Source organism: Manis javanica, chromosome 1 (genome assembly GCF_040802235.1).
Source record: "Manis javanica isolate MJ-LG chromosome 1, MJ_LKY, whole genome shotgun sequence".
NCBI classification, from domain to species: domain Eukaryota; kingdom Metazoa; phylum Chordata; class Mammalia; order Pholidota; family Manidae; genus Manis; species Manis javanica.
The window spans coordinates 138,488,231-138,510,560 of record NC_133156.1 but is presented as its reverse complement, the minus strand read 5'-3'; the positions used below and the strand labels follow the sequence as shown (position 1 = coordinate 138,510,560).

The 22,330-nt window shown below is 41.0% G+C and overlaps 1 protein-coding gene across 1 annotated transcript in view; it reads right to left on the bottom strand.

Annotated features, from left to right (window-relative positions):
• MARCHF11 (membrane associated ring-CH-type finger 11) overlaps positions 1 to 22,330 on the bottom strand; it is a 102,205-nt gene that overhangs the window by 10,877 nt on the left and 68,998 nt on the right. Inside the window, exon 3 of the mRNA XM_037027028.2 lies at positions 16,918 to 17,110. Within this exon, the coding sequence (XP_036882923.2) occupies positions 16,918 to 17,110 (193 nt within the window). The remainder of the gene's footprint in view (positions 1 to 16,917; positions 17,111 to 22,330) is intronic.

Here is a 22,330-nt window from a genome sequence, read left to right as displayed (position 1 = left end):
CACAACCTCGCCAACATTTGTTGTTGTTTGTCTTTTGGATGGTAGCCATCCTTACTGGTGTGAGATGATATCTCATTGTGGTTTTAATTTGCATTTCTCTGATGACAAGCGATGTGGAACATCTTTTCATGTGTCTGTGGGCCATTTGAATTTCTTCTTTAGAGAACTGTCTATTCAGATCCTCTGCCCATTTTTTAATTGGATTATTTGCTTTTTGTTTGTTGAGGTGTGTGAGCTCTTTATATATTTTGGATGTCAACCCTTTATCGGATCTGTCATTTTCGAATATATTCTCCCATACTGTAGGTTACCTTTTTGTTCTATTGATGGTGTCCTTTGCTGTACAGAAGCTTTTCAGCTTGATATACTCCCATTTGTTCATTTTTGCTTTTCTTTCCCTTGCCCAGGGAGATATGTTCAAGAAGAGGTCACTCATGTTTATGTCTAAGAGATTTTTGCCTATGTTTTTTTCTAAGAGTTTTATGGTTTCATGACTTACATTCAAGTCTTTGATCAATTTCGAATTTACTTTTGGGTATGGGGTTAGACAGTGATCCAGTTTCATTCTCTTAGATGTAGCTGTCCAGTTTTGCCAGCAGCATCTGTTGAAGAGACTATCATTTCCCCATTGTATGTCCATGGCCCCTTTATCAAATATTAGTTGACCATATATGTTTGGGTTAATGTTTAGAGTCTCTGTTCCATTGGTCTGTGGCTCTGTTCTTGTGCCAGTACCAAATTGTCTTGATTACTGTGGCTTTGTAGTAGAGCTTGAAGTTGGGGAGTGAGATCCCCCCTACTTTATTCTTCCTTCTCAGGATTGCTTTAGCTATTCGGGGTCTTCGTTGTTTCCATATGAATTTTTGAACTATTTGTTCCAGTTCATTGAAGAATGCTGTTGGTAATTTGATAGGGATTGCATCAAATCTGTATATTGCTTTGGGCAGGATGGCCATTTTGACAATATTAATTTTTCCTAGCCAGGAGCATGGGATGAGTTTCAATTTGTTAGTGACCTCTTTAATTTCTCTTAAGAGTGTCTTATAGTTCTCAGGGTATAGGTCTTTCACTTACTTGGTTAGGTTTATTCCTAGGTATTTTATTCTTTTTGATGCTATTGTGAATGGAATTGTCTTCCTGATTTCTATTTCTATTAGTTTATTGTTAGTGTATAGGAAAGCCACAGATTTCTGTGTGTTAATTTTGTATCCTGCAACTTTGCTGAATTCCGATATTAGCTCTAGTAGTTTCGGAGTGGAGTCTTTAGGGTTTTTTATGTACAATATCATGTCATCTGCAAATAGTGACAGTTTAAGTTCTTCCTTACCAATCTGGATTCCTTATATTTCTTTGTTTTGTCTAATTGCCGTGGCTAGGACCTCCAGTACTATGTTGAATAACAGTGGGGAGAGTGGGCATCCCTGCCTTGTTCCTGATCGCAGAGGAAAACTTTCAGCTTCTTGCTGTTCAGTATGATGTTGGCTGTGGGTTTATCATATATGGCCTTTATTATGTTGAGGTACTTGCCCTCTATACCCATTTTGTTGAGAGCTTTTATCATGAATGGACGTTGAATTTTATCGAATGCTTTTTCAGCATCTATCGAGATGATCATGTGGTTTTTGTCTTTCTTTTTGTTGATGTGGTGGATGATGTTGATGGATTTTCGAGTGTTGTATCATCCTTGCATTCCTGGGATGAATCCCACTTGGTCATGGTGTACGATCCTTTTGATGTATTTTTGAATTCGGTTTGCTAATATTTTTTGAGTATTTTTGCATCTACGTTCATCAGGGATATTGGTCTGTAATTTTCTTTTTTGATGGGGTCTTTGCCTGATTTTGGTATTAGAGTGATGCTGGTTTCATAGAATTAGTTTGGAAGTATTTCCTCCTTTTCTATTTTTTGGAAAACTTTAAGGAGAGGGGTATTATGTCTTCTCTATACATCTGATAAAATTCCAAAGTAAATCCATCTGGCCTGGGGTTTTGTTCTTGGGTAGTTTTTTGATTACTGATTCAATTTCATTGCTGGTAATTGGTCTGTTTAGATTTTCTGTTTCTTCGTTGGTCAGTCTTGGAAGGTTATATTTTTCTAGGAAGTTGTCCATTTTTTCTAGGTTTTCCAGCTTGTTAGCATATATATTTTCATACTGTTCTCTAATAAATTTTTGTATTTCTGTGGTGTCCGTTGTAATTTTTCCTTTCTCATTTCTGATTCTCTTTCTTGATGTGTGTAGATTCTCTTTTTTTCTTTATAGGTCTGGCTAGGGGCCTAACAATTTTGTTTATTTTTTCAAAGGAACAGCTTTTGGTTTCATTGATTTTTTTCTATTGTTTTATTATTCTCAATTTTATTTATTTCTTCTCTGATCTTTATTATGTCCCTCCTTCTGCTGACCTTAGGCCTCATTTGTTCTTCTTTTTCCAATTTCGATAATTGTGACATTAGACCATTCATTTGGGATTGTTTTTCCTTCTTTAAATACGCTTGGATTGCTATATACTTTCCTCTTAAGACTGCCTTTCCTGTATCCCACAGTATTTGGGGCTTTGTATTGTTGTTGTCATTTGTTTCCATATATTGCTGGATCTCCATTTTGATTTGGTCATTGATCCATAGATTATTTAGGAGCATGTTGTTAAGCCTCCATGTGTTTGTGAGCCTTTTTGCTTTCTTTGTACAATTTATTTCTAGTTTTATGCCTTTGTGGTCTGAAAAGTTGGTTGGTAGGATTTCAATCTTTTGGAATTTACTGAGGCTCTTTTTGTGGCCTGGTATGTGGTCTATTCTGGAGAATGTTCCATGTGCACTTGAGAAGAATGTGTATCCTGTTGCTTTTGGATGTAGAGATCTGTAGATGTCTATTAGGTCCATCTGTTCTAGTGTGTTGTTCAGTGCCTCTGTGTCCTTACTTATTTTCTGTCTGGTGGATCTGTCCTTTGGAGTGAATGGTGTGTTGAAGTCTCCCAGAATGAATGCATTGCCTTCTATTTCCTCCTTTAATTCTGTTAGTATTTGTTTCACATATGTTGGTGCTCCTGTATTGGGTGCATATATATTTATAATGGTTATATCATCTTATTGGACTGAGCCCTTTATCATTATGTAATGTCCTTCTTTATCTTTTGTTACTTTATTTTGAAGTCTATTTTGTCTGATACTCGTATTGCAACACCTGCTTTTTACCCTCTGTTGTTTGCATGAAATATCTTTTTCCATCCCTTGACTTTTAGTCTGTGCATATCCTTGGGTTTGAGGTGAGTCTCATGTAAGCAGCATACGGATGGGTCTTGCTTTTTTATCCATTCTATTATTCTGTGTCTTTTGATTGGTGCATTCAGTCCATTTACATTTAGGGTGATTATTGAAAGGTATGTACTTATTGCCATTGCAGGCTTTAAGTTTGCGGTTACCAAAGGTTCAAGGTTAGCTTCTTTACTATCTTACTGTCTAACTTAACTCGCTTACTGAGCTATTATAAACACGGTCTGATGATTCTTTATTTCTCTCCCTTCTTATTCCTCCTCATCCATTCTTCATATGTTGGGTGTTTTGTTCTGTGCTCTTTTTAGGAGTGCTACCATCTAGAGCAGTCCCTGTAGGATGCCCTGTAGAGGTGGTTTGTGGGAGGCAAATTCCCTCACCTTTTGCTTGTCTGGGAATTGTTTAATCCCTCCTTCATTTTTAAATGATAATCGTGCTGGATACAGTAATCTTGGTTCGAGGTCCTTCTGTTTCACTGCATTAAGTATATCATGCCATTGTCTTCTGGCCTGTAGGGTTTCTGTTGAGAAGTCTGATGATAGCCTGATGGGTTTTCCTTTGTAGGTGACCTTTTTTTCCTCTCTGGCTGCCTTTAATACTTTGTCCTTGTCTTTGATCTTTGCCATTTTAATTATTATGTGTCTTGGTGTTGCCCTCCTTGGATCCCTTGTCATGGGAGTTCTGTGTACCTGTGTGGTCTGAAAGGCCATTTCCTCCCCTAGTTTGGGGAAGTTTTCAGCAATTATTTCTTCAAAGACACTTTCTACCCCTTTTTCTCTCTCTTCTTCTTCTGGTACCCCTATAATGCGGGATATTGTTCCATTTCGATTGGTCAGTCAGTTCTCTTAAAATTCTTTCATTCCTGGAGATCCTTTTATCTCTCTCTGCATCAGCTTCTCTGCGTTCCTGTTCTCTGTTTTCTAGTCCATTAATGGTCTCTTGCATCTCGTCCATTCTGTTTTGAAGTCCTTCCAGAGCTTGTTTTATTTCTGTATTCTCCCTCCTTAGTTCTTGCATATTTCTCTGCAAGTCCATCAGCATGGTTATGACTTTTGTTTTGAATTCTTTTTCAGGAAGACTGGTTAAATCTATCTCCCCAGGGTCCTTCTCAGGGGAGGATGTAGAAGATGTCGAAGGTGTCCGGGTTAGTCTTGTCTGGATCAATTTTTTTTGCCTTTTCATGTTGATAGGTGCAATGGTGAGCTATTTACTTTCTGTCAGCTGGGAGGGCCAAGGCTTTCCACTAGCTCCTGGCCTTTCTTTACTGGGACAACTGCGATCCCTAGTGGCTTGTGTTGGGCAATTGCGTGTAGACTGGGTCTATGTGTCTTACCCGGCCCGTATGGAGGAAGCTCCCTTGCTGTGGGCGTGGCCAGCCTCAGGCTGCTGCTCTGCTATGGCCGGGCCCTGGAGGAGTAATGGACAGGGGGCTGTTTGGCTGTTTACCTCTGTGAGGGGTCTCAGACCTGTTGCCCAGGGGATTAGTGCGCCCGGCGTTCCGTGGAATTTCCAGCTGCTGGACTGACCTGGGAAGCTTCCGTCCAGCTGTGGCATCCCTGTCCCTTTAAGACTTTCAAAAAGCACTCACTTTTCTTTGTCACAGGGGTGCCGGCTTCGGGACCCGCTCAAAGGTCTTGTTGTCCTGTTTCCCTAGTTTCCAGCACCCCACACATGCACTGTGTCTGCACTCTGGTGCGGATGGCTGGGGCTGGGTGTTTAGCAATCCTGGGCTCCCTCTCCCTCCCGGCTCTGAGTCCTCTCCTCCCACTGGGAGCTGGGGTGAGGGTCCTCGGGTCCCACTGGGCTGCGGCTTGTATCTTACCCCTTTCACCAGGCACTGGGTTCTCACAGGTGTGGATGTAGTCTGGCTGTTGTCCTGTGTCTTCTGGTCTCTCTTTTAGGATTAGTTGTATTTGTTGTATTTTCAAAAATATATATGTTTTTGGGAGGAGATTCCCACTGTCCTACTCATGCCACCATCTTGGCTCCACCTCTGAGATGTGATTCTTTACATAAATAATTCTTATTAAGAAATTGTTTTACTCAAGGTGATGGAAAGAGAGAAATGACTTTTGGTCCATTCTCTTTACTAATGTTTCTGTATGTTTTTGACTCTATTAATTAAGCTAAATGAATAAAGATTCACAAAATAACTATATTCCTTTAGCTTTTTAGGGAAATGCTTTTCTCCTTTTCTGATCTAAAATCAGTTTTTCCTTACTTAAAAAAGCATTTATTCCCATTGTGAGAACTAAAGAAGTAGTTTCACTTTATTGAACAGACAACATTTTGTAAATTAACCATTCAAGGTCAGCACATAAGGAGAGGATTTTATCAAATAATAAACAGAATTAACTAAAGCACATAAATATTCTCATACATGGTCTGGATTCCAATTTAGTCCCTCTTCTAATCTGTGTGACCCTGGGGAAATGGCACCTGATGATGCCATTATCTCTGAGATGAGAATAGTAACAGCACCTACACCTCACAGAGTCATTGTGAGCATCAAATGGGGAAACTGAGGCAAAGTGCTCAGAACATTGCCTGGATAATGGAAAACACAATCTTAGTACGGTAGATACAGTTTTTAAAACTTTACTTCTTCATATTAGGAAGGAGCTGAAAATACATATGAGCCTCATTTCTGTGCTCCCCTGCGTTCCTCATGACCAGAGTCTGTCTCCCGCTTGGCCAGCACACCCACTGTCCCGCACCTCTGTGCTGTCTGTCCACAGAAGCAGCATTTAGAAGGATCACATTCACATTCTTCTCGGTAAAAAGTTATTTGCTGCAAAAGAGTATGAAGCCAGGAGATCCCCAAAGAAGTGTGTGCCAGTTCTGCAGGCCAATCTACAGGCTTCTAGGATAAGAGAACTGACTCTTGTTGTCATGCATCCCACTACTACCCAACCTACTTAGCTCTCCCCTCCAAGGAAAGCGTCCATCCCCAAGCTGAGCTGGCCTCTGTAATAACCTCATTTCAGGTGGCCAGGGAGACATTCAGGGCTATACAGTTGTTGTCGCTGTTCCCGAGCCTCATGGATTTAGAATTCCCACAAGTACTCTCTTGGAAAACAGTAAAGTCACAGAAAGAACAGAGCTGCACAGCACATGCATGCGGGCACACAGAGCAGAGTGATGCCACAAGAGATCCCCTTCTGCCCTCTCAGCTGCTCTCCACACCCAGGGATGATTTGCCCTCTGGCTCCTAGATATCCTCAGCCCCTCAACCCACACAACTTCAGGTCCATGAGGACAACTTGGTCACAACCTGATGTTCATGACCCTTACCCTCTGCTGTTCCTCCTTTGCTCATCCTGGGCTTTTCCCTTCCAGAAACCACTCCAGCTGCAAGTTTTGAAGTTCTACCGCCCACTGCTGACAACCACTGCCTCCAGGGCTTCTCACATACCCACTTTCTTAATGTCAAACCTCCCTCTTCCACCTCCTGCAGACTTTGAATCCTCGAACGATGCAATCTCTCCCCAATCTGCCAGCTTTTCTGGCTTTGGTTCCTTTCCTAGCAGCAAGAAAGCACACCCCAGGGATAGTCACTTTCCCAACACTGGAGGTGAAAGGCAAGCTGCTGCTTGTCCTCCAGTGACTCTACATTACAAAACCCCATCTGGGCCCAGCCTCACAGGTCACCTCCTGCACTTACTCATCCCTAGTGGCCAGGAATGCACAGACTCCTAGACTGGGGCCACCGTGAGGCAGCCTCGGAGGGCACTCAGACATGCCCAGAGGTTCTTACATCTCTTGGCTCAGCTTCCCCTCCCCAAAACCCTCCAAGAGCTGGTCACCATTTTTAGTGCTCTTCTCAGACTCTTTTCTGCACTGTGCCTTCTGTCTCAGCAGGTGACCTACCACCTACTTGACTGAGGAATTGGAAGCCTTCTGCAAGGAGGCCCTTCAACTTGCTCTCCATGGAGATGCACGGCCAACTCCAGCTGTGCCCGCTCTCCTCTACCTGCCCATCCCAGGGCCACTGGTCTCTCCTGGGGAAGGCAACCTGCTCGCCTGAGTGCTGGGCATCCAGCAGTGCATGCCCACCCCCTGGATCTTCAGTCTTTTTTCTGATTTCTTCTGGGCCCTTCCTCTCAGCATCTGCCCATGCCTAATTATACCATTAAAACAAATGGGCACCTTCCTCAACTCCATACCCCCCTCTAGATTCTGCCCTCATTTCACTGAATCCTTGTTCAACCAAGATTTGTGAGCTTACATTCTGGGCCTCTCTGCATATCTCAGCCTTCCTCAGCCTCCTACCCCCTTGTGCAGCCGCTCAATTCCCATATTGCCAAATCCAGCCAATTCATTTGAGCCCCATTTCACCTACTCTTGACATGAGGTCTGGCACTACTGGCCACTGAGTCCTTCTCCCTAAGTTCCTTCTTGCTCGCCTCACCTGAGCCCCCTCCTCTTCCCTGGTCACACTCCCCTGTCCGCAAACCTCGCTGTGGTCCTCAATGCTGCGCATCTCACCTACAGCTTCCCGTACAGACAGTGGTATCAAGACCAGGTATAAATCTATGCTCGAATCTATCCTGAGCCCCAGACCCATAAATCCAGATGCTTACTGGCCATATCTGCTTGGATTCCCCAGAAATTCTGCAAAAGGAAGATATTCAAAAGGAACTTGTCATCTTTCTCTCCCATCCACCAATCTGCCTCAGTCAGTCACACATGATGGCCCCTCGTCCTTTCCTCTAACCTTCACTGAACTGAAATGCACATCATGTGATTAACCTCTTTAACTCTGGCAGATGCCTATGAGTCTTAATGCAGACTTAATCACCTGCCTGGATTATTATCTGTCTCACCTTCTCCAGCGTGGCTTTCCCTCTCCCTCCCCATCAACTAGCCCTGACTGTCAAGGCCCTTTCCTCTATGTTGAGCTGACCAGTCGTGTGCAGCAGACCACCCTTAAGAGCTCTGAGCTTGTGGTCTGGTCCCACCCCCAGCCTCCACCCACATCATCCCTCTCCATGACTGGGCCCTATCTCCTCACTTCTACTCCCCAACAAGCATCTTTTGCTCTTGTCACACAAAACTGCATTATGATTCCTTAAAAATATTATATTTGTGTGTACTGGCAGGTCCAGGTCTCTGCTCCCCTCTTGCTCTTCATTAAAACTTAGCTAAAGAGTTCTCCCTCCTCATAGATTTTGCTGACCTTAATTATGATAAGTCTTCCCCCATCTGCTCTCACATATAATTCTCTTCTGGCTTTTCCATGTTGTATTTTAATTGCTTATTTCCCCAACTATCTCACTCCAGCAGCTGGAGAGTAGGGAGCACATTATATCCCAGGGCTTCACAAATCTTTTCTGAAAAGTGCCAGAGTGAATAATTTAGGCCATGTGAAGGTTATGGTCTCTCACTGATGAGGTTCTAACTACTCATTGACAACACATAAGTGAATGGATGCGTCCATGTTCCAATAGATTGTGTATGTCATGGAATATTATTATTCTTTTGATGTTTTTTGCAGTCATTTAAAAATGTAAAGATCATTCTTGGATCATGGGCTGTACAAAATAGGCAGCAGACTCCTCTTTATATCTCTGTTTGTGTTGCATTCCAAGGGCAGGACAAAAACACTCAATGAATGTTGGCTCAACAGAAGACTGGTACCTCTTAGGCCACACTGTCACCAGCTGAGAGGGGTGGCTGAAAGTCACATTTAGCTGGAGAACAATGACACAATATTTGGTGTGTTGCTCTGCATTAAGTCTGTGTTTCTCCAAAAGAAATTAACTCCACAAAACCAGAGAAGAAGGTGGCATTGGGTTGTGTCCCCCACCCCAGGAGGAGGACTAAAGAGCTAATAAGCTTTGAGAGACCATTTCAGACACAGAACTGAAGGGCAAGCAGCAAAAACAAGTTCCCTTCTATTTTATTTCCTTAGGTTTTAAAGGCAACAATATCACTAATAACCTACTATGATAATAATCTTTAGAGAAATTGGTAAACATCAGTATGGTTAAGGCTAGGAAAGCCTATAATTTGTACCTCCAGAATACAGTGATAATAACAGCTTACTTTTCAAAGCATGTAAAGAATCAAGGTTTGTTCTTCCTCTAACAATTTTGAATTGCAAAGGGCCGCCCCGCCTCTCCCCCCAGGGGCCTGACCAGGATGTGCTCCGAAATCAGAAACGGGAAGGATCCGGGGCTGAACTGGGAGCAGAGCAGGGGCTCCTGCTCGCTTCAGGCGCCCCCAGTGCACCTGGCTTTCTCCATGAAGCTGCGGCACTTCCCGCGGCGCAATGCACGCGAAGGCATTCTGAAATCAGGACATAATGATCGGTGCTTGTAAAGGAATTCCACTCTAAGGGATGTTTCCAAGGGGGCTCACAGGGCGTGCCAACCTGCTGCGGGGGGCCGCAGAGCTGAGACTGCGTGCGCCCCGCGGGCCAGCGTCACACCCAGGCTCGGGAGGAAGCCCGAAGAGAACTCCAGAGAGCTCGGCGCAGGAGTAGGTTTCTATCCTCACAGGAGAGGCTGGGCGCAGTTCTAAAAAGCCAGATTGCGGCTCTGGAGGGATGCAGATCCCCAGTCAAATTACAGATCAGGAAACGGAAGCATTTCCTGGAGCAGATGCGGCTGATGGTCTTCTCATGTCTAGAGGGAAAACTGTAACAGGAAGATTCAGAAACTAAATACTGGCTAATCTACTTTCCTAGCCAAGCTGTGCTTCTGGCTGGGCTTCCTTTGCAACGCGCCCGGTTCACGCACGTGCATCCGCATCCGTGCTGCCTCTGGAACTCGGAGCGAAGCAGCACCCACGCCTCCTCAGATCCGCCTCCGGCTGTGACCCAGGGCGGCAGGCGCGGCACTCAGGCGGCCTTTGCAACCCCACGCTGGGGCCATCGGGTCCTCCCGGCTCCGCTCCCACTCCTGGAGGCGGCGGCCGCCACGGGGGCAGGGGGAGGCGGAGCTCGATGAAAGGCTGGATCCGGGCTCCCAATGTTCCGGGGTGACAATTTTTACTTGACGTCTTTTTGAAGTCGTCAGGATCAAACTTGCTGACAATTTTGAATGGGATGGGGCTGTGAAGAGGTTGGGGGCTCTCCCTAGAGAGAAAGCCCATGTCAGATCGCGCTGAATTCTCTGGCCCTGGCTCTCCTTGGGGAAACCACACTCTGCCAGACATCCGCAGCCCCTCTGTGCAACTCCTAAGGAGGGTGGTGAATAGCACCCTTCTCTTGGTAATTCAAAATTTTTCACTCAGAGCTGTTTGATACATTTTGTATTTATCCATAAATAATCTGCGGTCTAAAACAAAGAAAAAAAACCCCACTGTCTCTTTACAATGACCCAAGGACGGCACATTTTACAAACCTTGCCAGATCCCACTCTTCCCAGCATGCTCATCTGTATGGTTGATGACCCACCCAATGTGGCAATGTAAGACCTGAAGGCTCTCCTCTGGTCTCCAGCAAACTCACTTTTTTTCTGCTCTAAATTATGGCATTTTCCAACTTGCGATACTAATTTCTTTAAAACACTTTCAGGATGAAAATACATGTTTTCATCCAAAATACTTTAAGAAATATTATCAGCTTCTGAATCATGCTGAGAAGTGTCAGAAAGCATGGAAATTTTTAAACAAGAGATAGTCTAAAAGTCATTTATATTTTTGCTTGGAATGCATTAGAGTCTTTTTTTCCTTCATTGATTTATTTTCTTAATTATGCTCTGCTTGTGCTAACTGGTTTATATTTGTTGAAAGCAAGGCACAAGAAGAAAGATGACACTTTAGGAAGCGACAACCTTCGCATTAAATAAACAGTTAGTCATCCCTGATGGGAAGAACTCATTTGTGGTAACCAGGAGTTTGATTATCCTGAAATTCTTGGTCAAAATTCTTCACTTGTTCGAATATATCACAGAATTTAAAAATATACATTTTAAGTTTTGTATCAGTGAGATGTTAAATTACACGCTACTTTTAGCTGCTCTGCCTGGGGGAAAAAATAGCAAAGGAAGCAATATCAAAAGTGAGAAATAATACCTCATCTTTTAACATGTAAATGTATGTTTAATATGATTTTTGGTTCCTGGTGAGTACATTAGTGTGTGTGTGTGTGTGTTTATCTCATCCATTTTGCATGCTTGTGCTTTGAGAAATAGAATATGGAGAACAAGCAATAACAGAATCACTGCTTAGCCACAGAGCCAAGTGACAGTAGTAGGTGATTTTTCTTAGAGCAATTTCAGGGAGCACTTTCTATAAGAAAAAGGAGACAGGCGGGAAGGTGAAATCCCCCAGCGCTAACAGTATAATGGGTAGGACAATCTCACCCAACTCCAGAGCTTGAAAATGTGCTGGGGAATGCAGAGTGTTTGAGAGGCAGTGATCTTTGCTCTCTGTCCCCTGACCTGCTAGATTGCATTTTCAGGAAGAGTAAGCGGACTGTGTCCAGCACAGAGCTAGCCTGCATCCCTGCACATCACACCCCTGGTATCCCACAAGGCTCTAGGCAGGACAAGCTGCATTACTAGCGGGGCCCAGTGGGGCCCTTCTTACTCTCTTAGATAAAACTACCCCACAAGTCTAAATAGTTATACAGTGGATTTTAAGAAAAGCACTCTGATGGAGTTGCGTGTGGCTCAAACTACCAATGAAAATGTCAAAAAAGTGATATCCGATTTCTTCAAGGTGTGGGCAACGGGGAGTGTCATGTATTTGGGAGGAGGCTTAATCAGTAACGTCTTTAGAGAGAGCAAAACATAACCCATGCTTATTACTCAACCCAGACTTTCCACTTCTCAGAATGCTGCCTGCAAGAGTCCTCACACATGTGATGCCCTCTGCAGAACATCCGAACAGCAAACTGTTAAGCTCCTAAACTGCCATCAGTTGCAGAAGGCTAAGGGAGGCTAAGCAGAGTGTTGTACATCTGAGGCAGGGAATGATTTCTAGATCATATCACTGAATGAAAAAGACTAGTATTTGTTCAACAATACGAATAGTATGATCCTGCTTACATGAAAAATAACATGCCTTAGGGTCTATGTGCCCAAAGCATTTATGTAAACTTAATGAAAAAGATCTCACCAAAATGGTGGGAAGGGGTCTTTTCTGCAAAGGGAGTGACACAACAGAAAGAGCAGTGGAAGTGTGAGTGAAGTGGTCTTTTTTTTAACTCAGTATATTCACAAATTGTTTTTTTTTAATTTGAATGTGTATACATTTACATTATGTGGATAACTAGGGAAGTTTTTAAACAGAACAAAAGTACTCCAAGTTTTAAGATTTTGTAACCATAGTCAGTTCCTTCCCTTAGTATCTCAAGGAAGATCAAAACATTTTCCAGACATGGCTTTGGCACTAATTTATACTTTTAATGAGATTAGTGTAAGCCCTTCCCTCTCTAGTTCAGGAATCCCAGTGACATAACAGGGTTTTAGGTTTAGTTTGTCGTTCCTACAAGAAACTGAACTCACCTCTTCAGGTGCTACCAGACACTCCAACGACTTGGTGCCTGCCCTCATTTCTTAGATGCAAGTTAATCAGAAGACTTTCTGAACTCATGGCCACCTTAGCCCCTCAATCTTTAAGTCATTACTAAATGAATTAATTGCTCCTGTGGCACAAGCTTAATAAAAGGCATAGCCTTCGATTTCCTCACTGGGCAAAGCATGGAGTGAAGAACCAAACCCTGTGCCCAGTGCCTTCCTCCATGCATTTGCTCTTGCATTTCAGGGTCTGCTAATCTTCCTTTGTCCACTGTGCAAATCTTAGGAGGGAGTTCTTCTCCCTAAATTACTGCCCTTGGGCTATAGCATCTTGGTGGTTTAAATCCTTTATATTAGTTTTCCTGGCACCCAATTATAGTGTGAATGCTGTCTATATAAATATTTAAAAGAGCTCCCCAAATCCAATAAAGTTATTGTTGTACTTTAATTTCCTCAAGATATGTCTCCCTTTTATGGATCTGTGTCTACCTCTTGACCACCACCCACTCATTTTTAATAGCCTTCTTTGAATCCTCTTGAACTCTTTTTCACCTTATTCATCTCTCGTGGAACCAAATTTCTTTATCACTTAAGAAATACAATCCTTTTATATGGATGAGGTGAAACTTGTTCATCAAACCCTTACATGTTTCATTATGTCATCTAGACACTGTGCTGTCCAATGTGGTAGCCACTGACCATGTGTGGATATTTAAGGTAAATATAAATTAATTTAATTAAAGTAAAATTTAGAATTCAGTTTCTCTTCCTCACTAACCATATTTCATGTGCTCAATAGCCAAATGTAGTTAGAGTCTGTGCTATTGGACAGCAAAGATATACATTTTCATCATTGTAGAAAGTTCTATGGATGGCCCTGAGGTAGGTATTCCAACTATCTAGGGTACCTAGATCCCTGGAAGAATTCAAAACTTTAATATCAAGAAAAAACTGCATCATAGGAAAGCAGGAAATATATTAATTAATAATGAATGAAAGCAACAAATTCACTGTGTCTGGAAATAAGTAAACAAATTTCCCCAAGTAAATGAATATTTTATACTTCTTTACATTTCTATTTAATAATCCAGTAATAACCTCTTTCTAAGCATTACAATAATCTCTTTCTAAGCATTACTGGCTAGATTATAACATTTTTTGATTCTGGAGTAACTATGGATTTTCAGAATTATTTTTTAAAAAGTGCATTTATGAAGCTGCCACTCTGCTCCTTCTCATTTAGGTATAAACAAGTTTGGAAAGCTTGGACGACCAGGAATGTGGGAAGGCTTCCAACAACTTTAAAGCCCTCTGAATGTGAAGCCAATCTTACATCCCCAAAAGGTGACAAGGGGGCCAATTTCCCCCTTTGCCAAGCATCTAGTCGTCTGTCAGCCTTCTTGGCTACCACCTCCCATGAAACCTGCCTGAAACCATCCCCTCCTTTCATACAACACCCAGAATCTCTCTCTGCTTTGTCCACCTATTATCTCCTGCATGTACTTCCGTAAGTGCACATCCCACTGTGTTCGGTGACCTGCTTACCTGTCTGTCCTCCCTGTGTGCCTGGGAGCTCCATGGGGGCAGGAAAGTGACTCACTCTTTTTTGGGTTCCCACCATCTAACACTGTGAGAAAGTTCTTCATAAATATTTGTTGAAGTAAGCTTAGCAAAATAGACTCAAAGTCATAAACCTGCTTTTCTCACTAACTCTGACACTAAGTCTTGCAGTCAGGCATATTTGAGGTTTAATTGATGTAATCCACTTTGTTACTGTCTACATTTAATTAGCAGACATTTTAATTAATTTGAAATGTTATCCAGAGCTATTATTGGCTATGATCCAGTTGGTTATTGACAACCTCCATGTATTGGCTAACTCAACTATAGCAGCTTCCCAATTTTTGTGAAAAAATAAGATTTTTCTCTGGGCCCAAGCAGACTAATTAATGTGATTGCCAAATGAAATAAACAATGCTGTTCAATCTGAATTCTTTACTATTTTTCAAAAAATACAAAAAAGTCACTGAATGATGAGGTTTATATTTGATGAGGCAAAAGACAATGAAAAGTACTGCCATTATTTAAAACGAGATAAAAATTCCCCCTCCAAAGTGTTTTTAGAAAAATGGCAATTGGTTTTTGTTCCTAAGGAACTTCACTTTACAAAATGGGCAAATACCCAAAGTCCAAAAGGAAGCCCAGATATGTCATATATTGCCAAAAAATCATTAGTTCATATGTATGTGCTTCTAAAACCAGAATCCCAGTAGCCTTGATTAAAAGACTGGCATTAGCAATCAAAATTTAAGATATAATAATTCAGCACTAAATGAAAGCCTGTGAAATTCAGGAAAATGATTTCTTAGCCAGGAAATATATGGTTCTTTTCAGAGCTACAGTTATACCAAGAAAGTCAGCTGGACTTCCTTCCTTCCAGGTTGGATTGGAAGCTTCTTTTGTTTTCCATTTCTCCTTTTAATTTCAATGGAACACCACATTCCATAACATTTATGTTGAAAGACAGAATAAAGACTACCTGTGAATCTATTGAGCGATCTGTAGAACAATTTTTATGATTCTTCTTTAAAGCAATACCCTAGAGATTACATCGTACAGAGATGTAGAATTTTCAAATGCTTATATGTGCATTATCACATTAAATGCAAATTGTTCATATACATGATTAGCCCAGTTACTGAAGCAAGATCTGTTCAGTTTACATATTATTCATGACATTTCTCTCCCTTCTGTTTTCCTTCCTGGCCTGGAATTTGGTCATTTTCTTTCCTATTAGTCTGGTACTAGTGACTAGGGAGAAAAGAAGAAAAGGAGAGGAAATTCAGGATGACAATATTTTAAAAATTTGTGGAGTTCTTTTAGGAAAAAAAGTGACTGAGAATATGAAAGCTGCTGGTTAAATCTAGGCTCTAGGGAGTAGAGGCATTAATTTAAGTGATTTAAATCATTTCAATGTTTGTGATTTATTCAAATACCCTTGATCTACAACTTCCTATAAGTAACATAATGGTTTTAGACTCATTATTTCTTTTATTTAGGTCTGTGTGCTAGGGATTACTATTCCCATTTTTATGGGTGAGAATACAGGATATGGAGAGAGGAAGTTTATCGGTCCAAGTGCAGGCCAGGATCAGAAGCCAAGGTGTCTGACCCTATGTAGGGAATCTATTCCCTGAAATAACAGTTCCTATGCTTCAGCACGCATCAGGCTCTTAGCAGGCCTTCAAGACACAGATGGCTGAGGCCCTGACCCTGAAGTTTCTCATTTGGCAGGTCTGAGGTAGGGCTAAGAATGTGCACTTCTAAAAAGGATGCTGCAGGTAATGTTGCGGCCACTGACAGCCCATGGACTACACTTTGAGAACCACATCAGAGCGGGGAAAATCCCCTCCATATTGTGTTGTCCCTCTACGTCCCTGTCCCCCATTGGCCAATGGTCACCATCACAGTTCCCAGAGCACCTCACACACACCACAAATGCTGCATGAATCAGCTTCGATTTTCTCATGGCATTAGGGAGCCAACAAGACAGGTCACGTGAACCATGTAAGCAACATTTTTCTGTAGAGTCTATTTAAGCTAAAATGTTTAATTCTTTTTCTTCTCCAACTCATTTAATTTATTAAGTAAAAAGAAGAGACACAGGCCAGTAAGGAAAACTGTCCCCCAGTCCCTCCCCTTCTGAGGAGTTCTTATGCTTTGGGGAATCTGAGTCACCTGGCCTTGATGTCAGACTTCCTTGATGTAAAAGGCCTCCAGGTTCCAGTCCCCCCCAAATGCACAATATTGCCCTTGGCATCAGTCAGTTTTCCCAGCTTTGTGGAGGGGTGCTGATTTGTTCTTATTCCTCAGAAATAAATGACTGTCCTTATATCACCCACCCCAAATTATTTCTTCCACTCCTCCCCGCTTTGCATTGAAATAAGTCATTTTAAATGAGCATTATCCTGTTAACTTTTTAGGTCTACTTGAGGATACAGATTCTACGCTTTTTGAGGAAAAAGTGGCCAGACTGTGATGCTCCAGAGAGTTAGCTGACGGGAGAACCAAGATCATGTGACCCACAACATTCTATATTACATCCCACTGGTATGAAAATATAAGAGCGGCAAGAAATGAATTACTGACAGGGTGTAAATGTTGAATGACACAGTCTTACCTATGCACACTAGATCCATAAAACCATACATTCCATAGCAGATTTGAAAAAGGATGTCCTTCCTCTGCCACACTGCATAGGGGCTGAAGGCTGACCAGAGGAGCCAGGTCACACTCGCTATTAAGAACAGGGATCCTAGGATTACAGCAATCATCTGAACTTTCTCAACCAGTGTTATAGAAATGCTTTGCCACTAAAAGAAAAACAGAGGCATGTAAGAAAAAGGTGCTGCATATGAATTAAAAAGAAAAAAAAAAAAGCATTTCCAGCCCCACATTTCTCTTCATAATGTTAGACCCTTTTCAGTCTGATCAGCCCCCAAACGAATTTTTCCATTTCATCCAGGCTATAACAAACAGACAAGCAGATAAAGATTAATGAATTGCCTTAGCTTCATTATTTTCAGTCATTCACTACTCTGCAAGTTCAATCTATTTTTATTCCAGATAACCGTACTGAGAGTGAATGGCTGAGCAGTATTTAGTACCTGGGAATCACATTATTATCTTTCACATGTGCATGAAATTAAATACACTATGATGACGATATGTGAATGAGGACTCCTCTACTTGGAAATTTGTTTTGCACTTAACATATTTGGCTACTGCCAAAAGGGGAACTGTCTCTTGTTCTTGCAGAAAAAGATGTAAAAACCAAATAAATAAGTTATATAAGAACATCAGTGAAAAAGTCATTTAAGATAACACACTAAAATTATTATAAGGGAACTATAAAATTATACATTATCTGTATTTGGTACATTTCATATGTAGATATTAGTTACTTTTAATTATCTAATAGATTACCTATAAAGCCATTTTTTTGTCAAGATTTAGAATTTGTACACAAATGGAAGTATCTTTGAAACTCACCAACTGTATAAGTACCACTCTATTCAATGGGGAGAATCATTTGGTGCCTTAAGTAGCAATATTTGAGAGGATTTAGATTACAAATGATCAAAAAGCTTTCAAGGGCATTATCTACTTGAGAGAATTAGTCCCATTCTCACTTTTGCATAACTTAGACAGAAACAAAGCTAGAATTGCTGTTATGGTTTGCCACAAAGCAACAAAACTCTAAGCAATCTGTACAACCTCTTTCTGTGGGGAAGAGCTCTGGCTGCTGCAACATATGGCTTGTCGGAAGAATCCCTAAACAGTTTAAATAACCTTTAAACAAAAATGAGCTTGGACAATCAGTGTCCATTGGGTGAGATCTTTACTTACCTTAAGCATGAATAGATGCACACCCTCAAACGGCCAGCCCATCGCTCCCTGTAACTTCCCTCTCTGCCTCATTGCTTCTCTGTCTCTCTTAGCATAAGTAATTTACATATGATATTTTAAATATGCATTGACTTTGCATATTCATATATATTATTAAATTATTGGTTAAAGATTAAATGTCAAAATGCACTTGAAATATTTCGTTCTCTAAAGTCATGTGTTTTTTATTTTAAAAACCAGGACCAAATGACAAAGTTTGGTGGAAATCTTTAAGAAAGATATTTCTAATGATTTTAATGTGAAGATTAATTTTTATTGAAAAAATAGCTCTTGCTTGTACAATTCTGGATGAATAAACTGGTCCATATTATTTTATCATTACAAATGAATTAATGTATTTCAAGCGTGCATCGGAAGTTTTTTTTTAAATTAGCTTCCTGATGTAATTTTAAACATGTTAATTTCAAAGTGCAAGACATCTGAATTTTAAACCAGTTTGAATTTGGTGTCATCAAATAAGTGTGGAGTGTCAATGTCTGTCATTCTTGTTTATTATGTGGATGCTCATTAAAATTTGCATTAAATTCAGAACATGGCAAGCAATATAGGAAACTGGCATTCATCCTAGATGGATGGTATTCTGTCTATATGTCTATATGCATTATGTTACCCTTTGTTGATTTATTAATCACATCAGATATATGAAAATGAAGCATACCTTTAAATCTATGAGGCAAACATATACAAATTGTGTGTGTGTGTTTGAGCTTTTCACATGGTGGGTTACATGTTTCCAAATATGTAGCTTGAACACAGGAGTCCTAGGAAATCAAAGGTGACTGAGAAGGATTCACCAGGAGTGGAAATTACTGACACTGATTTTCCTTTTGCCAGGAATCTTTTATGTTCCAGATGTAGTTTGTAATTTAAATGGAGTTAAATTTGGACAACTCAATATTGTGTAACTGTTACATTTAGCGTCAGCTAGGCTTAATAATTAATTGATCTGAGACTGCCGACACGCCGGTTCAATAACAACATGGTGGCCGTGGGCACAATGTGGCTAGATCCTACTCACACTCGGATTTGGGGGAACTGGTTGGGAAGTCTGAAAGCAGCCTTGGTATCTAATAGGACAAAGGATATTGTGGTGCTTTACATCTCAGTCAACATGACTCCAAGTGCTGGGAGGCTGTGCTCAGCAAGCAGGCCTCTGGCACATGAGTCTCAGCTGTTCCTTGGCAGGGAAGGTGGATGATTGAAGGGACAGATTTATCAGGAATAAGGAACACTGACACTTCACATTTGTTTGGTGACACCACATCTAAAATGCTTTATAATTCAAATACCTGGAAGTTTGGAATTAATGTGCTTAAAATTATGTCAGAAAGTTAGGGAAGAAAGAAAACTTTCGATTCCAGTATACCGAGCAGCTTAATGATTTGCTATTATCATATGAATTATTCTTTGCTGTGGATATAATAAGTAATTTGAGATTTTTGAAGCTTATTTTTCAAGAAGGATAAACTGCTTGAAACTGACAATGAGCTCTTGAAATTTTGGGTTTTATATCTCTGCTAAAAAAGTGTAACTGAAAAGTGCATTGATTTCTTCATATACTAATGAACCTTAAAATTAGCACCATTTCACTGAATAGCTAATAAGGACCAACCATTATTGAAAAACCAAAATTATTAAACCAATTATGAACATAGGGATTTCTCTTTGAACACTGATGTCACCTTGGTAATTTCTTTGCCCATTATGTAATGTTCTTTCTTATTTTTACCATTATGTGCAAAAAATGGGATTGTTCACATTCTTCCCCTAGGAAAAATAATGCTGCTTTCCACCACTAGGAAACACCCACCAAGTGTCCTTGCCCTGGAAGGCACACTTTATCTAAGGCACCAGAGCCTCAAAAAGCTGTGTTAATAGACAATTAGCTTAGACAATAAAAATAGATGAGTCTCCAGGGGTTTCTCTCTCTACCCCAATGGTATCCAAGGCCTGGATTTTAGTTTGCAGGATGTTTCTGACTCTTGAACAAAATCCATCAACTGCTAAATGCACTTTTCTCCTCTAAAACTTGATATGCATATGTATAATATATATATATATTTTCACTTAAATTTCTTCTGGAAGCAATATTACAATAACCAGACTGACTCTAAATAATTGCTATTTTATTTTTTCCATAATATTTGAATATCTACAGCTCTTTTATATTCCTGAAAAGATGTTCATTTCTATTCAAACTATTGAGTGCATTATTTCTTGCAAAAATGGGACCAATATACCCTCTGGAAGTTCATCCTCATTTAGGGCTCTAGAAGAAGTAATTTAATAATCATAGACTATATTTATATGGAGTCACCATGTGCCAGGCACTTTTCTAAGAGGTTATACATATTAACTCATTTAATCCCTAAAACAAATCTATGAGGAAGGTACTATTATTATATCCATCTTAAAAATAAGTAAAGTGAGGCAGAGAGAGGTTAAACCATTTGCCCAAGGTTCCACACCCAGTAAGGACTAAAGCTGAGATACAAACCCAGGCTTGTCTGGCTCCTAGGCTCATGCTCTTCCCCTTATACCACACTGCGTGATAACTCTCCTGAGTTCTGACGACCGTTAATTACGTATACACGTCCTTGAAGTGCCACTGCAATTTTCCTGTAAAAGCTTCAAGTCTGCCCTCTGTGGTTTACTTAATTACCTTTCCAGCTGGATTTAGAGCCCAGGTCATTCCCTGATCCTCCATGTGACTCCCAAGTCTGCATTCCTAATGAAAGGGGGATTGCCCCCAGGAGGGAGGGCAACTGTTTGGCTCAGCACATATTCCCAGTGCCTGGCACACCATTGTTGCAGTAGGGATGAAAGAAAAGGATGGAGGAATATTATAAGGAAGACAGGGAAGGAAGGAAGGAGAGGGAGGGAGGTTGTATGTTCCTTGATTCCTCCTAACCTGACTTCCTTGTGTTATCCCAAATGCCCAGTACTTTTCTGACTTTGGTTCCTCCCTCAGCGTGCAATGCCCTTCTCCCTTTTTCACACCAGATGAAATCTCTTATCCATCCATAACTGGCTAATGCCAAGTCTTGTAAGAAGCCATCCCCTCATACCCCTTCTCTTCCAAGCAGAAGCCCTCTTTGTAGACCCCGTAATCCATGGTTCATACTTCTGTTTAGTGTGGATTTCTTTCTCGCTTGGACCCTAGCTGGTTGTTTATTTCCCTGTTGTCCACACACTGCAGGTTTCATGAAGGCAGAAGCCAAGTCCATCCCCTGTTGCATTCACCAAACAGCTGCACACACCCAGGGAATGGTTGAATACAAGGCATCCTGACTTTAATTTCCATTATCTGATCACCAAAGTAACATCCTCTCCATATCCACTCTCTGCAAGACAAAGTTCCAGCTCTGGCCAAACCACCAATCAGTAGAGGAGGGACAAGTTAAACTCAGATCTGTTTCCAAACCCTAAGTCCTTTCTGAAACCCCCTGTTTTGCCTAATGTCTGTCTGTTCTCCTTCTCCCTCCCTACTTCAGCTGGCACATGCAACATCTGAAAGCAAAAACAAAATGGGCATAATTATACCTGCTTAAAAGGTGGTTGCAGGGATGAAGAAAAGTCAACATAGGCAAAAAGCAGCTGAGTACAGCAGAAAGCCAACTGCATCTAACAGATAACATCCCAACTGGCATTCTGAAATACTTTTCCTTCTAAACATTGCAGTTTGTTAAAAGAATATCAACAATAAATAAGACTATCTCAAGGACTTTTATCTCTATAATTTTAATGAAGTTTGGAAGGAAATAAACTCATGTTGAAAATTATTTAACAATCTCTCTAAGCACAACTGTTCAAGGACACACCACTTCTGAAACATGGTGGCACCAGAGTCGGGCATCACTGTGTGGGGTTCCGTGTTAGTGGGGTACCTTCACAGGAAATTGAGTAAGCACTCCAATAATTACCACAAACTGCTGTAAAACTGTTGCCCTCACCAATGAAATCTGACTGAGTAGAATGGGTTTACACCTGCCTTCACAGAAGAAAGAATGGAAGAAAAAGCTAGGTATTTCCTTTAAAGAAACGATAGAGCCTAAGGCAAGGTGAGACTGAGAATCTCCTCCTTGCATAAATCACTTCCAGCCTGTAAGATAAGAACTGGAGAA